General features: G+C 37.8%; 1 protein-coding gene across 22 annotated transcripts in view; it reads right to left on the bottom strand.

Annotated features, from left to right (window-relative positions):
• The window catches only part of MBD5 (methyl-CpG binding domain protein 5), a 226,469-nt gene that overhangs the window by 17,017 nt on the left and 190,628 nt on the right, over positions 1–18,824 (bottom strand). For 19 of the 22 annotated variants that reach the window (XM_038565140.1, XM_038565152.1, XM_038565142.1 and 16 more), the window contains 4 exons: positions 13,564–14,589; positions 11,457–11,668; positions 6,127–7,335; positions 3,019–3,144 (listed from right to left, as the gene is read on the bottom strand). In XM_038565140.1, coding sequence (XP_038421068.1) covers positions 3,019–3,144; positions 6,127–7,335; positions 11,457–11,668; positions 13,564–14,589 — 2,573 coding nt within the window. The remainder of the gene's footprint in view (positions 1–3,018; positions 3,145–6,126; positions 7,336–11,456; positions 11,669–13,563; positions 14,590–18,824) is intronic. The other 3 variants (XM_038565161.1, XM_038565160.1, XM_038565162.1) reach the window with 3 other exon arrangements.

Genomic DNA, 18,824 nt, shown 5'->3' with positions numbered 1-18,824 from the left:
CACTTTGGAAACAGTGTTTTTAGGTAGAAGAAAAGTATACTACAGGACTAGAGTAAATCTATTCTAAATGTACAACATATTTTATACTGACCCACCACCCATCCTTGGAATTAAATGCTTGGGGTGAGCTCGGATTTCTAAAGCAGCACTGTTTAAAGTTTCATGTCACAGAAGCACGTACCTGCCTCCGACCCGACTCCATTTGCTACTATCCATATGAAAACCGTACTGACAAGCTCAAGAACTCTGTGTGGGTCTCAGTTACGTGTAAATGGAGACAGGCCTCCTTTTCCTCTTTAACCTTGTTCAAGGGAAGAAGGTTACCATATTCCACAGTTCGCTTCAGGGACATTCACGGTCTTACCTAAGCTTTTTCTGTTTTGTCTTTTTGCTAATATTCACATTTTTGGTCTTATTTGGTTCTTCATTGTTATTATCTCCCAAATTTCCGTCAGGCGCTGACTTTGTCAGCCTGGCTTTTATCTTGCACATTACTTTTCAAAAACGATTTTCCTTCCTTTTCAAGGAGATTCTGTTGCTACAGAGCATGGACTGCCTCTGCCGTCCTACCAGCCGCAATGCAGCCCAAATACTGTGGTTGGTGATTGAGTGCAGGGACAAGGATTCATTCCCAACAGCAGTTAAGGAGCTATGTAAGGCAAGGGCAATATACAAAGCACACTTTCAACAGAGAATTATAGTACCAAAGAATAAAAACAGCTAATGCTGATAATCAAGCACAGAAAGAATGTTCTTTAAAGTAAAACATTTAAAAATCATAAGAGCTCCAACTTAATTTACACATCCCCAAAACACGATGGTCAGCTGTCTTTGGATACGCTTCACACTGTCAGAACATGTGTGTGTGTGTGTGTGTGAGAGAGAGAGAGAGAGAGAGAGAGAGAGACGTACTCACCTGACATATAGAAAGTGTATTGTCCCAAAATAAGTTTGGTTATGAGTTTTAATAATGATGAGTTTTGTCTCATTTGAATAACTGACTACTACTCAGAGAGCGATTTTCATCTTTACCTGCCAAATATAACCACGTGAAAAAAGGCAAAGTGCGATTCTCAAGAGAGAGCACCCTGCCCGCTACTTATAAAAACATGTCTTCATTTGCTCATCTAGTGTGTCACTGAAATGTACAACTTTTCTGAGTAATCAGAGCTCCCTATCTGTCCAAGAACAGCCAGCATTTCACTGAAGAGAAACATTGCGGCGCCAATCTGGAAATAAATCCTTTCCTAAATTTGGCTCAAGTTAGAATACACAACGACTATAAGAGCAATGAAATATGAAGACCAGTGGGAAATGTCCAAAAAGAGTAAAAGTTATGTACTAAAGAAAAAGAGTTTTATTTTTTGATTATCACTTGAGTGTCAATTCTTTCAGGTTAGTTAATATAAGATCAGAGAGGGCGGATGATAATCACAAAATATATTTTAGGAAACAGGGGGACTTTTCTGACTTTTATGTAATTATTGAAACAAGTACATAAAGATAACCATCTCCCCCCCCATAGTTGCACAGGTTTACAATGATTGCTAATTGGGGTGTCCGGGTGGCTCAGTGGGTTAAGCGGTTGACTCTTGATTTCAGCTCAGCTAATGATCTCAGGGTCCTGGGATTGAGCCCTGCCCTGTGTCAGGCTCCAGACTCAGCAGGGAGTCTACTGGAGACTCTCTCTCCCTCTATCCCTCTGCCCTTCCTCCCCGCTCTCTTTCTCTCTAAAAAAATAATAAAATAAATATTCTTAAAAAAAAAAAAGTGTTTGCACTTTATGGTGGATAGGTGTAATGCCAGCAAAGCCATTTCCCTTTCTAAGAATGCCCTAAGGCCATGCCAAGATCTGGCAATGCAGCTCTCTGGCTGCGATGATGTACTGGAGCATAGCACTGAGGTCTTATTCTTGGTCACTGAAGCTTAAACTATAAAGGACTCATGGTTCAGAAAGAAACTTGCATCATTTATTTAGAAAAAGTATAAATATCTTTCAGACCATACTTGATTACAAACTGATAACCAAAGGAAAGAATGTGTTAGAGAGTGAGGAGACACTACTTTCAGGACGGTCTGATTCCGGACACATAATATTCTTTAGTGTTTTACACAGCTTCAGTATTGGGACAGCAGTCTATAGGGGTGATTCAGTCCAAGTTTCCATGGACGGCTAAAAATTTCTACTAATGAATATTGTTGTGTGTGTGGAGGGGGCGATGAGATAGGAAAGTAAAGGAAGAAAGCCTGTGTTGGTATTTTTTACAAACAACGTTGGGAGATGGACTTCCAGGTTCACTGAATAAAGTGCTTGAAAATGCTTCTGAGTAGAACTCCTGCTTGAAACGAACCGCTCACGATAACATAATCGGATATGCCACTTGTGTGTGACGTGCTGAACTTCATCAAAAAATGGTTGTAAACTATTTGACTCATTGAATATATTCATTATAATGCGCTCACTAGATTGGAGCCTCAATCTAGTTCGTAAACCCTTGATCCATGGATAATACAGAGGCAAACAATAACTAAACTCAAACGACCACAATTCCAGAGTGGAGAAATCCAAATTAATAAGGTTGTTTAACATAAAAAAACACAGGGGCCAGGAGGCTAATTTCTACTGAGCGTCTCTCGTGTGCTGGATGATCTGTTTATGGTATATCATTTAATTCTGAAAACATCATTCTGAGTGAGAACTGAATAGTCCCACTTGAGAGGTGAGGGGACTGCAGCCCAGGGAGATTAAGACACCCACCCAGGAGCAATTAGGGAACGGACGGGGCGGGGATCAAGCTCATGGGAGGATGCCCAGAGCCCAAGCCTCTTCCTGCCACACTCCGCGTGCTCTCTAGTTCTCCGTAGACTATGTTCATACGATGTTTGATGTTTTGAAATAAAACCCTTTACGAAGCAATCTCCAAACGTGCAGAACAGTTCCAAAGGATTATTAGTAATTCTGCTACACGTAACACCCCACCAAAGACGAACGGTGCCTTTCTAAGATCATAAACTGACCAGGTCGTTGACTATCATGACAGCTGGCTGAAGCGTCATCAACTTAGGGACAGCATGGACACCTCGGCCCGCGGCAGTAGTCCAGGGACAGCATTGATCTGTCAGGCCAGGGACCACCTGTACGGCCTGAAAACAAGAGAGGCGCCCAGCTTACTCTGAATTAGTAGCCTGCAATATTGCCAATTAATTACTTTTTAAACATTTTTTTGCCTGCTTCTGAAAAGAATCTGAAGTGGTTTGCTGAGAACAAAGACTGCAACAGAAAATAAATGACAGGTTCCTATGATGAGAGGGCTGGGGAGAGATTAAGATAATCGATCTATTCTAACACTTGAGTTAACATAGATTGTATCTGGAGGGATCTAACAGACTCTCCGGTTAATTTACTTTGTGGACATGGAAATAGTATGAACAACTGAGAATCTAGAAAGGTCTACAAAGATAACATATAAGAAAATTGTTTACCAAAGCTTTCCTTCTGAGATACTACAAAGATAAACACTAGGGGATGGGGTCCCACATTTCACATTGGCAAGGTGGAATTAATTAGGTTTTACTGTTAATAAACACATGGTTTATGGAGTCAGTCTCTATCTTTGTCTCTCGACTTTATAAAACGTCAGCCATTGACACAGCGTAGAAGAGACCCTAATGCACTACTTTGCCTTTTTAAAAGCAGAAATCTGATTATTCATGCACAAGACTTTATTTATCCAACATTGCTGAGGACTTAGGGATTCTATGTAAATCATATTTACATCATGACTGGTTGGTTCACCGGACTAAGAGTACGAATTTTAAAAACGTTTTTGCTGGAAATCTTTTCAAATAGATCACGCTTTGTCTTACACAGCTATTGAACATAGTTTAAATTTTTCTTGATGAACCAGGATTACCAAGACATCAAGCAAAGGCCATCTGGCTTGAAGTCAGACAGACTTGTGTTTGAAATTTCACCTTTTCTGGTCTTATAAATCGAGAACACTGTTTGGCTTGCTGGGCATCATTAAATAAGGTATGAGGAAGCCCTTCCTTTGTTTTGTGAACCACAGAAGAAAAAAGAGTGCTTGTGAAATAGGACTTTATTTTTTTAATGTGCAAATGTGAGTAGGTCCTGGAAAGACCAAGGTTTTTAAAAATGTTAAGTGCCCTCGAGCTTTTAAGGCTGTTATACCTTGCTTTCTAATGACAGATAAATATTTCATGTGTTGTCATTAATAATGTATTATATGTTTTCAAGTTTTGTACCTCTAAATGTGGGCTTTAAATTATTTTTTTGAATTACTAAAAATATTTTTAACGTATCCTGATATCAATGTTTTGATATTCAAGTTGTCAGAATGCAAAATCACAATGTCGTTTGGTGGCGAGGGGAGGGGAATATTTGAGTTGACAAAAATAATTTTATGTTAGAAATTCATCTATTGCCTATAACAAGGAAGAAGATTCTGGATTTTTTAAACACTTACTATTGTATAGTGAGTGAAACCCAGTTGCTTATTTAAATGAAGCAACATAAATGTTTCTTGGACTCGTAGATAATGATTTTTTTTTTTTTAAAGTGTATCTCCCCACACATCAGTGAGTAACTCAATCCCAGGAGTTTTGCAAACACAGACTAATCAAAAGATTAGGACCATTGTTTAATGTGAAATGTGTTAAAAGTACATGCCTTTATTCTCCTGAGGACATAAAAAGATATTTAGACAAGGCATTTAGGACAGGAAGAATGTTTCCAGGAAAGGGAGGCTATAATCTTTTCTTTCATTAAGCTTTTTGTAAAATGGCACCTAAAAAAGACTTGGTTTCATTTGCACCAAGATTGTAAAACAGTGCAGTGTCTACATCTTATATTTGTAGCAGTCCATTTATATCCTAAAAGCCCAATTTTGCTGTTTCTAATTACTTTTTGAATAAACTGTCAAAAATATTTAGGTTTATCAACCTAGAGAATGTTTTGTCTGGGCTCAGAGAGATTAGAGAATAAAATGTTTTGTGAATAGGGGTATGGAATTCATTTTCTTATCAAACGTAGAAACACTATGCCCAGAGCACACCCTGACAAGTATATATTAGGCATTATAAGCGATGGGCTTAAGGACCTCCTGGTCATTTGGAGAAAGACAATCTTTTTATTGTGCTGGCAAAAATGTTTTTGGTTTCCTGCCATTAAACCTAAGTGCCAGTGGAGGTTTGAGCAGAGTTGAAATAGCTTTATACAATATACTCTTTAAGAGAATACCATATATTTGTTAAGAGTAGTTTTTATTTCTTAAGGAGATGAAAAATTATGTTTCCTCATCATATGTGGGGAATGTGCATAATTATCTCCTCCTGGTCAGATATAAATTTTTCTATCCGCTTTAAACATTCTGCATGTTTCTCGCCTAGTGAGCCAATTTATCAATTGTGAGGGGGGAGGGGGAACCCAGAAGACCCCTACTAATTTCTTCTAAATTGAATAGTAGTTTCATGGAGAAGTTTTCATTTAATTTATATGATCAGATTGTGTTAAGTAGAACCAGACGGTGGGGTTAAACATTTCCATATGTTATAAAGGCCCAGAACTTTTCCTGAAAGGAGACACCATTCTGAATACAGACATTACCTGCTGCTTCCAGAAATGGCTGCAATTACACCCGGGTTTTACCCTCTCCTCAGCTCTATGTGGCTCCTGTGAGTTCAAGGAGGAGATGCTGTCCCCCAGCGCTTCCTGTTGCCCTACCTCTGCCATACTGCTGGACTTCAAAGGCCACCAGATTTTTTCCCCTAGTACTTGCCACTTGCCTTCATCCTCTGTGTATGGAATGAAGAATTAAGTACATACAGGGAATGAAGGCAGGATTAAGAAAATTCTGGAAATCTGGTTCCTGGGTTAGAGGCCCTAGTGGGATCTCTACAAACACGGCACAACTCACCCCTTGATATGACATTTTGGTGACTATAACCATCCCCTCTTCATTTTATGCTCCAGAAGTTTGTGAGAACTTAACGAGTCATGAAGAATCCTAATTTCAAATCCAAAGAATCCAAAGTGACGACAACAAAAAATAACAATTGATATCTGAACAAAGGTTAGTATTTGACAATGGATAAAGATTGGTATACCTTCCCTTCCTCGGGGCTTTGTTGACATGAATTGTGAACGTCGTCTTCTCTTACTAATTTTCCAGGCCAAGAAGTAAGTCCTTTGATTTGGCCCCAGACCAAGTCGCCAACGTTGAACGTCCTTGGCCTATAATGTATCAACTCATTTGAAGAAGGGGAATCTGGATTCCTTAGGTCATCTTCACTACTAATGCTTTTAGCATCTGAAGGGCTAGGCACACACCCATTAATGCTTTTGGCATTAAAGTCTCCATTGTAATGGATGTAGTCTTTGACTAGAGAATTTTCCAAACTATTTGAGGAGCTCGGAGACTGCTCCTCTAGGACCAGGTCTTGTCTTGTGGTACTCAGCAGCTCTCCAAAGCCCCGACTCTGTCGAGGTCTGTTCCCATTAATGTGTGCACATCTTTCCACAGTGTTCTCTAGTCTCTCCTTAAAACTCATCATAGTTCTTTTGTAGTTATTATACCTGAAATTTTCCTCCAGAATTTTATCCCCTTGACAGTTTCTTGGTGGTAACAGTACCGGGTGCTGTTCCCCAGGCAGAAATGGCAGTGTAGAGACATTGTTGGACCTTTCGTGACAAGGACTACTGTGGATATGGCCTGGATGATCTAAAAATTCCTCACACTTCCACCTGTTTCGCTCCCCTCCAGGGCTTTGCTCCCCATCCCACTGTTTTTTGGATGTGTGGCAACTTGCTGACTTGAAATATTCAAACCCATCTCCTTCATTTGAGTTTTTCCCATGGTCCAGATTCCTGGGCAGCCGAGCCCCTCTTGCATTCCTCAGCCTACCATCATGATCGACACTGCCCATGTTTCGTCCATGAATGACCGCACTGACAGCACTGGGGAGACTTAACGGGTCACCAATCGAGGCAGTGAAGGCACTCATGGCACTCAGAGCTGGAATGGGGCTGATCTGAGTTGTACTGTTGACTGCAGTGGTGATGACAACCTGCATTCCTTTGCTGGCTGCATCAACAACTGCTTTGTAAATGGCATCTACAGAAGCATCACCTTGGCCACCCACAATGAGGCCATCTTTCACCTGCTGACCAAGAGATGGGTCAATCCTCGGTTGCAACTCACAAGATGTATCTTGGAAAGGTGGAAGTGTAGTGTTTGGATTCTCAGGAAGTGCCGTGAGCCCCGGCTGAGAGCTTATTCTTTTGTTTAGGAGAGCTGCATCTTCCTGCATTCTCACCTTGAAGAAACAGACAGGAAGCAGTGAGAGACAGAAAAGTTTCTAAAGACGTCAAAGAGAAAGACCATAATTTTAAGATTTACCGAAAGGCAAACAAATATAACAAGGAGAGAAATATAAAGAAAGAACAAGGCTCAAAATGTAATAAAAAGTCACTCTGTATAGTAGAGTTTATGTCTTGATCATACTTGGGTAGTTTCTTTGGTTGAAATTATTTCATACATTTGTTTTAAAGAACTCAGGGATCCCTGGGTGGCGCAGCGGTTTAGCGCCTGCCTTTGGCCCAGGGCGCGATCCTGGAGACCCGGGATCGAATCCCACGTCGGGCTCCCGGTGCATGGAGCCTGCTTCTCCCTCTGCCTGTGTCTCTGCCTCTCTCTCTCTCTCTGTGTGACTATCATAAATAAATTAAAAAAAAAAAAAAAAAAGATTTAAAGAACTCATCACTGGGGCGCCTGGGTGGCCCAGTCAGTTGAGCGTCAGACTCTTGGTTTCTGCTCAGGTCGTAATCTTGGGTTCTTGGGATCAAACCCCTGGTCAGGGCTCTGTGCTCAGTGGGGAGTCTGGTTCTCTCCTTCTCCCTGTGCCCCTCTCTCCTTGCTCATGCACTCTCTCTTTTCTCTCTAAAATAAATAAATCTTAAAAAAATAAAAATAAAAGAATGTATTTCTAAAATAAATGAACAAATAAATAAAAAATAAAAAACTCATCATTACCAAACATTCTCTAGAAAAGTTAAAGGTGAGGTGGTTGGACACAAACTGTTTTCAGGTAATGACTCCATGTATTTAAACGTCATTACAGGTTCTGCAAGTTGGGTTTCAGAGAGACAAGTCCATCACCAGCACTGCTCAAATTACAAAGGGAACCAGATTTTGGAAAGGAGTTCTAATTCACTGATATTTCTACTGAACTACAACATAAGCTAAAAGAAAATTTTCTCTTTCTCTTTCTCTCTCTCTCTCTCTCTCTCTCTGTCTATATATATATATACACACACTCTTTCTCTTTCTCTTTCTTTCTCTCTCTCTCTCTATATATATACACACACACTTTTTTCGTAACAATAAAATATTCGTAATTTATTTCATAACAATAAAATAAAATATTCGTAATTTATTTCGTAACAATAAAATATATATATACACACTTTCTCTTTCTTTCTCTCTCTCTATATATATATATACACACACACTTTTTTCATAACAATAAAATATTTCTGATATGACATTATATTTCTGAAGACTTCAGATAAAGCAGTGACACCTACTCTTCAATCTTACCAGGCTACTGACTGGGGGACACCACCATGCGGTCAGCAATGACAATGGCTCTCTATAGAAGTGATTCTTAATTGGGAAGAGGGGAAGGAAGGGGATGCCCAGCAGGTAAGAATGTCAATGGTCAGCACAGGGAGGATGAATGCACTTTGAAAAAGTCCCCAAGGTTATTCTAATTGCACCAACCCCACCTAAAAACTGCTGCTCCAGACCCTTGCTACTTCGGATTTCCTCTTCAATGATTTCTTCCTTCTTGTCTTCACATCTTTTCCCACTAAACCAGAACCTGGGATCCATCAACGTATCAACCACTCTCTTGTTATTCTCCCCCTGTCTACACCTACCAGATAAAATCTCAATGTGGGATCAATTTAACTGCCCTTATCTATATCCAGTGAGAATGCTGAGTATCTGCCTAGAAATTTAGGGCTTTCAACTACAGCTGGGGGCTTAATGTTTCCATCAATCTGATGATCCTCAAGTTAGGTATCATTCTCCTTCACAACTGTTCAAATCTTTACCCACTTCTTCAAGCTGGTTGTTACAGCATCTCCAGCACTATTCTTAGTGGAAAACCCTTACTTAACAGAGAAAATGGAGTTCACAGGTTAAGAATTCTCATAGTTCTTATACTCTGCTACTCCCTACCCCCTGGCAGCACACACTTTGCAATGATACACGTGTCACATCCTGCCCTGCTTCCCAGTGTTAAGAGGGGCCTCTTGTTTTCTGAGGGTAAGTCCTCTTACTTATGCTCTGATTTCCAAGGCACTCCTCAGGGATTTTGCCTCATTTGTTATCCCTTCTCTTCATTATGTTCAATCTTTTCCACATTTTTTCTTTTTTTGCTCTTAAATTTTTCTTTTTTAGCATACAACCATGTGCACAGCTTCCATATTTTAAAAGTTTGCTCATACTATGTCTGCCTTGGGGCACCACTCTATTTCTCTTATTCTTTATGGTTAAGTTTCTGAAAGACTAATCCACACTCTTTAATTCCCAACCTTTTCATCCTTCCATCCTCCTTCCATCCATCCTACCACTCCACCAAAACTGCATTCCACCATCATTGACGATGTCCTAAATCTAGTGGGTTCTCTTCAGGCTTTATCTACTTGTTTGAGATTTTCAGTGACATGGCTGAGTCCTTTTCTTCCCTTCTAAATTATTTTATTACACAAGATGTATATGAATATTTTCTCATTGTCAGAAAAAGATAAAAACGTTCTTTGTCACTCCTCCCCACCCAAACTTGACTCTCGCATCCCACTCTGATTCCAGTCCCTCTCTCAGGAGTAATCAGCGCTGGAATGCATCCTTGCAGACACTTATGTTTAATACACTAAGGTGTGTAGGTACATATCTAGTTTTCTTTCCTTCCTTCTTTCACATAAATGGTAGAGTATTTTAGTATTGTTCTATAATACCACAGTATTAAAGTCTTGCATTCTTGTGGATCTTTCCATATCAGTTATGTAAATCTATCTAAACCTTTTAAAATACTTGACAGAGGGCAGCCCGGGTGGCTCAGCGGTTTAGCGCCACCTTCAGCCCAGGGCGTGATCTTGGAGACCTGGGATCGAGTCCTGCATCAATCAGGCTCCCTGCATGGAGCCTGCTTCTCCCTCTGCCTATGTCTCTACCTTCTCTACCTCTCCCTGTGTTTCTCATGAATTAATAAATAAAATCTTTAAAAAAATACTCAAAAGACAGATACATCATGATATATTAATTATTTCCTTACTGATGGACGCGGCTTCTAATTTTTGCCACCACAAATCATGTTGTAATGAACATTCTAGCCTGCGCCCTTTTGTTCACGGTTGAAGATTTCTCTAAAACAGATACAAAGAAGTTGAACTTCTGCATTAGAGGATATGTATATTTAAAAACCTGATAAACTATCAAATTACCCTCCCAAAGAACTATATCAGCATACAATCAGACCAACAGTATATCTGAAAGGATCCATTTCCCCACACCACTCTCGGCAAGGGATATCAATCAATCTGATAGACACATTAGTGTTGTAATTTGTATAACTCTGATTACTCTTTTCATATGTTCATTAATAATTTACTTTTCATTTTCTGTGAATTTTCTGTTCATATCTATTGCTCATTTTTCTAATCAATTATCTTTTTTTCTTCCTGATTCATAGGAGCTTTTCTTCTATAATGAATGTCAATTATTTGCCATTATCATGCAAGTATTTTCTGCTGGGTGCCACTTGTCTTTAAGTTTGTTTAGAATACCCTTATCATAGAGAGATTTTAAAGTTTTATATATTCGACCTTATTACTTCTTTTCTTTTTGACTTCTTGATTTTGTGTCTTACTGAAAGAACCTTCTCTACCTCAAGATTATTTTAAAAATACTTCTATATTTTCTCTTTGTATTTATTAAGCATTCCTCTTTCCATCTAGCTCCTTAATCTATTAGGAATGTATTTAGCTTGTAGAACTAAAGGAATACTAAGTGATGGAAGCCAGGAAGGGCGGTGAGGGCTGGGGCTGGCGAGTGAGGCCAAGCCAGCTGGTTAAAGATACGGATTTCAATCATGAGAGCAATGGAACCCACAAAAGGGTTTAAGAGGATCATGTGATCAGTGCTTACTATCAGCTCCAAAAGGACCACTGAGATGCCTCAGACAAAATAAAATAACCTTCACACAAAAGACTGGAATGTTTAACAATATTCATTATTGGGAAATAATAGTAATTGGAGGTGAGAGGACACATTACTTCCTTCTCTGGTCTCTTGTCTTCAGTTAAGCATTTTAACAGACCCAGACATTGCCTACACATTATTTACTATTCAAGGAACCCAGGGAAAGAGTACCTGAAAGTTCTGAAACAGACAAGCCATGGGGTTACTGTTAGCCGGGCAAGGAATTGTGGGCTGTCCTTGAAATGCCTGCAGGTTCTGGTACCCTTGAAGAAGCTGCTGCTGCTGCTGCTGATTTGGAGGAAACATCTGATTGTTGTTTAACAGCGACTGCAGATGAGTCAGTTGATGGTTATTCAAAGTATTGTTTATTGAGGACATGTCACCTATAGTTTGAAAAACATAAAATGTAAGTCAATGTGACTCTTTGGAGATCCTATGCCTCTCTTTGTACCTGAGGATCCCTGAAACAAAAACGGAAAACTAGACTTGACACGGTCATTGTATTCTCTTTTTCTCCTCAACATCCTACTAAGTGGTAAATAAAGAGGAGTTTTATTACTCAATTTTATCATTCATAATCAGTTTTTTGATTTTATATTCTGGAGACACTACTTAGTCTTTGCTCTATCCCTATATATTGAGTTTCAGTGTTACATAATTCCTCAAAACTGTTTTTCATAATTCCTCAAAACTGTTTTTGTTAGAGCACTTGAAACTAAAGGCTGAAATTAGCCCTAAAATGTTTTAGTAATCGTAAGTATTTGAGCAAACTATTAAACTATTTGAGCAAACTATTATGAGTGGGTCTCAATAGGCCTTGTTTACAAAATTTAGTTCTTGGGGCAGCCTGGGTGGCTCAGTGGTTTAATGCCACCTTCAGCCCAGGGTGTGATCCTGGAGACCCGGGATCGGGATCGAAGTCCCACATCGGGCTCCCTGCATGGGGCCTGCTTCTCCCTCTTCTCCCTCCCTGCCTCTTCCTCTCTCTGTGTCTCTCATGAATAAATAAATAAAATCTTTAAAAAAAAATTTAGTTCTCAAGGCACAGTCATCAATAAAATAAAAAATAAAAAATAAAATAAAATCAGATTTGGCCTAGAAATACATATTTTGTTTTTAAGTAAAAGGTTTACTATCAGTAAAAGGTTGGTTACCTAAAATTAAAATCATAAAGAAAGCTAACAATACAAAAGAACTCACTGTCATAATCATTAAAATAAATGTTACACAATCAGACGGGATTAGTTAATAACTAAGTTTATACTCAGAATTCAGGTTTAACTTGTTTGAAATTTTATTGAAATTATCTTGAAGACAATGTCATTGTCATTTGTCTTGTAACTTGAAATATGTAAATCTGTAATGCTTTTTAAATTATTTAACTGTTGATTTCAATGCCAAATAGAACTAAAATAAACCACAGCAACTAGTAAACTATAAAATTAATAAACTATATTCTAAAGGTGTCCATAAAGCCTAAAAACATATTATTCATAGTTTTTTACCTATTGAAGATGCCCTTGTGGCAATATCAGGTATATTTGCCTATTTCCAGACTTTATGGACACCCTTTCTGTACTTAATATTACAGTTACCTGCATGAGTCAGTTGGATATACTTGACATTATTTTCTAACTTTTTTTGTGATAGAATAATCTATATGAAGGATTTTGTTTTTAAGCCACAAAGTTCTAAGGAATTATACTGTCTGAGGAAATCTAACACAGCTATTGAGACTGTTTCTTTGAACTTGGGCAAAGTTTATCTTTGGATATTTTTATGCCCTGTTTCTCATTTTGCTGGATAAGCATTTAGTTTTGTTTATTTAGGGATCACCTGGAAAAAACACTTCCTCAAGCTGTTTCCATCCACAGTGCAGCTGCTCATACTAACCCTGTGATGCCACACCAACTAAAATTCAAGTAAAAGTTATTTTTAAGATGGACCTGTGCTTTATTGTTTGAAAAATAAGACTCTACTTGGCTTAAGAGAATGATAGGTAGGTTAGGGTTAAGTGGCATCAGAATCAGAAGATCAGAGAAAAGCAGATTAGAATGATATTTAGTACTGCTAGAATAGGGGAAAAGGAAAAAGTCATTTTCATGTTTGTATAACTAGGGATGTGTGTGGGTGTTATTATATTTAGTTCCTTAAGCAAGCTGTGACATAATAAAAACATTTTTTAAAAATAGTGTGACAAAATGGAGTTTTTAAAAAGGAGAAAATAGAATTAGAAAAACGTTTCTTTTGTAAAAATTTGTGAAAAAATTTAACTTACCAAGCAGACCTGTCCCCAGTAGAGGGTTAAGTAGCTGTGGCAGCACAGAGTTACTGTTGAGTTTAGCTGGACCAGGTGTATTCCCAGCATTATTAGATATATTCAGCAATGTTTCTGCCATTGACACCACTGCTGTCCCACCAAGTGTTGAGACAGTCAGTGCTGCCACTGCTGATGATGTAGTGGTTGTGGTAGTGGTTGCCTGGGAGGAAGTTGCTATGGAAACCTCTGGATGATTAGCGGTGTTGGCCGATGCTGAGTTCAGGACACCTCCCAACAGCTGGGGATTCAAGGCCATTAATCCTGAGGCCCCAGTGACAGCTGGGAGGAACAGGGGGTTAAAAGTAGTGTCACTGCCTGCAAAGCTTGGTATAGGGTTCCCCAGGGGGCTGGTTAAAAGGGTCTCAGCTCGGCTGTTCTCTGACTGATTGCTTGGCAAATGGTCTGGTGGGGCTGTCATCTGTGTTAATGAGGGTAAAGGGGTATTTTGCTGTTGCAAAAGATCTGAGATGGTCAGATTGAAAGATGGCAGGGGAAGCATGGCAGCTGCTTGGGCTTGGTTCTGAAGCAGGGCTGCTAAGAGCTGAAAGTGAACAGGCTGCAATACCTGCCCATCCATGTCACCGGAGAGAAAAGCTAAAGCAGCGTTTACATTCGGGTTGAGAAAACCTAAAGGGTGGAGGTTGATCTCAGACTTGCCTTCTCCTGCTGAAGGCTGGAGGATATTTAATAGATTCTGGTTTAGGAGATGCTGTTGATTCACTGGCAAAGAGATAGGTAGAGAACTGAGGAGGCTGGGGTTCAAGGGGTGTGGAAGATGGTTGTTTGAAGTGCTGTTGGATGGAAAATGAAGTGCGTGCTCCTGGCCAACATAAGGAAAATCACTCCCAATAGGCAGCTGACTCTGCAGTGGGTTTCCAGCTGCGGTGGTAACTATGACGCCATCTTGAAGAACAGATGTTGTCTTTGTGATGGCAGGGTGGTTGGTGCCAGCTATGGCTATGGAGGAGGATGGTCCTGAACCGCCTAGAATGAAGAAGGAGAAAAACCAACCGCTTATTAATTACGGATGCCAAGGAAGACGAGCCCATACAAATACATTAAGATCCATTTCAGTAATTCATTACATGTCACCTTTGAGGATTTAACTCAGATGAATTGCAATCAGAGAGGAGTTGAAATCTGTTAGTAAAACTTAAATTTAACTTTATACTTCCTAATCTACTTTGAGAAAATATATATTGAAGAAGTTTAGAAATATTAAAAATATATTAAGAAATAGCTGTTTCTAACAAATAGCTTGTTTTTCACAAGCTGGACAAGGTGAAGAGAGGGAAATCTGTGTTGTAGTTCATTCAACTGACTAGATAAAGGTAACAAGGCTTTATTTTTAGAAAGATACTTTTCCATTTAAGAAAACATTTTGGTCTTTATTTATAATACTGCCTCTTGATTTTAGTGGAAAAAAAAAAACCTGGAATATGCAGGAGACTACAAAACAAAATAAAAAAATACTGATAAAGAGAACTATTAATATGTTAGTGATAGTGCTTCAGGCCTTTCCCACCTGTATGTTTATACATATGCAGACATATATACATATATTACATATTTTAACAAAAATGGAATCATGCTTTGTAACTTTTTTCTTTTATCAATACATTATTGTGTTAACTTCACATTTTACAACTATCATCTATGAATATACCAAAATTTAATCAATCCCAGTTGAGGATATTTGATTGTTTACAATCAAATTACAATTACTCTAGTAAGCAACAGTATGATAAACATTCTTGTTAATTTAGCTTTGCCAATACACTCAATTATTTTCTAGGGATAAATTCTTAAAAGTGGAATTCCAGGGATAAAAGGGTTTACATATTTTTAAAGCTTTGGATTCATATTCTCAAACTGTCCCACAGTAAAGTTGATCAATGCACACTCCATTAACATTTTTATAGACAGTGTATGGCAGTGTTCATTTCTAACCAACACTGTATTTTATCATTTTTTTAATCTTTGTCACTCTGATAGCATAAAGATACTCTGCACTTAGCATTCCTTAAATCAGACCAAATGCTACCACCTAAATAGCATTCTTAATCTTTTTTTTTTTTTTTTAGCATTCTTAATCTTGAAAGTCTTACGCTTGAGTGAAAATTCAAGAAACTTAATATTTAAAAATATAAACTTTCAGTTGTTCATTATAATCCTTTTAGTTCTCAATACAAGCTGCACAGTAGAATTACTACCTGGAGGACTTTAAACAAACAAACAAACAAATAAACAAAAACAATGCCTGGGCCCTATCCCAGATAAGTCGAAAACTCATCTCTTGGGAGTAGAGCCTGGGCAGTAGTATTCTTTGAAATCACCCCTGGTGATTCAGATGCACAAGAGATGGGGTAGGAGAATCACATTCTGTTGAAAAGGAACCTACAGTCATATTTTTCATAAAAGGTCTTTCTCTAAAGAGATGCATTATGTAATATATGCATTGAGCAAATACTGTTACAGGCTTATGCATTTAACTTTATATTAAACATGTATATGATGTAATGAACAACATCAGTGTTATTGAAAATCTAAAGTAATTCTAACACTGTACTGCTGTGCTATGCCATAAAAAACTTTATATTTGATCATGTTACCATTGAGGCCTGTCCAAATACAAATACACAGAAATGTTTCCATAGTTGTACTAGTATTGCAAATATAATTTTATATTCTTTTTGTTTTCTTCTAACAGAATAACACCAGAATTTTTCCTCTTCTTTTTTTTTGAATTTTTCCTTTTTGATATACAGACATTTCTATTAATATTTTTATTAATATTGATCATATTTATTGAATCATTCTGATAAAGTTTGGCATTTATATTTTCATTTTTTCATCATTATATGTAACACAGGTATGAACATCTTCCGGCATATGATACCTTGCTACTTTTGAATTTTTCCTCAGGAAAAACTGGTATGAGTGGCATGATTGTTGTGAGAATCAAAAATAGGTAAGTGAAAGGCTCGCAATGTGTAAAGTCTGTACAAGTAAAAGGAGCAATCATTGTCAGCATTATTATTTACATTACTAGTTGTAGTTAGTAGTGGTGATATAGTAATAGTAATAAGAATACATCAGTATAATCCAACACACCTTCTAGAATATCGCTATATTGCACGACTGCAATTTTTTCCAGGTGTCAGGTCTGTTTTTTTAAGTTCTCCATATTTCATTTCAAGAATGAGATAAAAAACCCTCTGTTTAAAAGTATATAAATATTTATAAAATATTATTATGAAACAATGACTGTTCACAAAGAGCAGAGTAAGAACATTTCGAATGTTGAAGTAGGCATATGGTGTACAATTCTTTAAATGTTAATTCAGATTTGTTTTTTTTTTTTTTATTTTTTTTTTTTTTATATTAATTCAGATTTGTAATAAAACAATCAACACCTTAAACATTTCATTGCTTCTGAAAATTAGCTATTTCCATAAATAGGCACTATGCTTTATTTGCATTTGGAAACCATTTTTTTAAACAAGGTAATAACAACTCTTATTTACTGGTAATCGCTATCTGTGGCCTTTTTCCTTATCTGCTAACCAATAATGACATATTTAAAGGTACAGATCACCATTTCTCTAGCCGCAGTCAGAGCATACATTTTCAAAATACTCTAGCAAGGCTTTGTTGATGTACGGTTTCCTTAGAGGTTACTGTCATTCATATTTTTGTCTTTTTGTTTTTATATGAGAAGCATCCATATTTAGGATTCAAGAAAGTAGCCATTTGGGGACATTATTCTACGAGTTCTCTATTTAAACATTCTTGAGGAATGACAATAAAGAAATAGGGTTACTCTGTATGTATTTTTGTATTACAAACAAGAAGGTGGTGAACACCACAAACTTCTTAAGGGTAATATGTAAATCAAGGCTTATTTTTTATTTTCTCCAATTTTCAACAACAAACAAGAATACTCTGTTGAACAAAAGGATAGAAATGGTGATACAAAACAACGAAAACAAAAACAGCATGCTGCCCTTTTCTTGCAGAAAGTCAGAGTTTAGGAAAAGAGATAAATGCACAAAACTCTCAGTCTTTCTTTTTCCTCTCTCAAATACACATTTATTGAGAGCTTCTATGGATCAGGACATTTTAAAGCTCTATTCATACAGCTCATGTAACTAATAGTGCAATATGCTAAGAGATTTAACAGGTATATAGCAAGAGGACAACTATAAAAGTGAAGGTGTAGGGTAAACTAAGTGAGTGGTAACATTTGTTTGGGGATTTGAGAGTGGACAAGGAGATAATAAAGTGCATGGAGGTATGCATCCTGAAAACAAACAGATGTGACTGAAAATATTGTAAGCTGCTTTCCACACACCCCTACCCTCCCACCATAGATAGACAAAGCAGCACAGAAATTCGAAATCATCTTTCTAAACCCTTTAAGGCAAGGATCATTTCTTATTTCCAAGGCCTAACGTGGACTTTAGCACATGGTCGGTATTCCAAAAATGTTGGTTGAATCAATCTATTAAGATAAAAAAAAAAACCTGCCTTCAACTTCTAGAAATCAGAGCTTTTGATGCTGTGTGTGTAGCATGGGTGTATGGGAAGTAAGGGAGAGAATACCACCCATTTGTGGAGAAAGGGAAAATTGACTCTCCAGTGTTTGTCCACAGCTGGGAGATAAGAGACAGGAAAGGATCCTTAGAAGAGAACAAGTTACTTTAGACTCTCATGTGTTCCAGGCAGTTAAAAATCCTCTTATGGAGGAAAAGGTCCGTCCCAAAGTACTCTGAGTTCTTCAAGCCACTCAGTAATACTTAGGGTCATCCAGAGGACCTTGGATTTTTATATCTGGAGCAAAATTGGAGATTGCTTATTTCTGAACCACTTAATCTTGAATAGGCACTCTGGCAAACCTACTTCATAGTTCTGCATAAAAACCATATGGTCTCTTGAAGTATGTGGGGAAAAATGTTTTCTTAGAGTTGAATTTTTTTTTTCCAGCCAAGATGTTTTGTGCTTAAAAAACTAATGAAAGGGACAGTTGCTAAATTTTTTTTTTTTTTAAAGCAAACTATTCACAAAACATTTAGCAGTTTAACAACCAAAAGGCAGCTGGGGCTTGGAACAAGTTAGTGAGTTGGAGAAGCCCTTTAATGGGAAAAAATGATTATTTTACACCAGCCAGCAGCACCATAAACTGGCATAATCTCTTTCTCATTGTCTGTTGATTTTAA

Source organism: Canis lupus, chromosome 19, assembly GCF_011100685.1.
Source record: "Canis lupus familiaris isolate Mischka breed German Shepherd chromosome 19, alternate assembly UU_Cfam_GSD_1.0, whole genome shotgun sequence".
Taxonomy (NCBI): domain Eukaryota; kingdom Metazoa; phylum Chordata; class Mammalia; order Carnivora; family Canidae; genus Canis; species Canis lupus.
The sequence above is the reverse complement of the archived record's forward strand: the minus strand, read 5'-3'. Positions and strand labels throughout refer to the sequence as shown.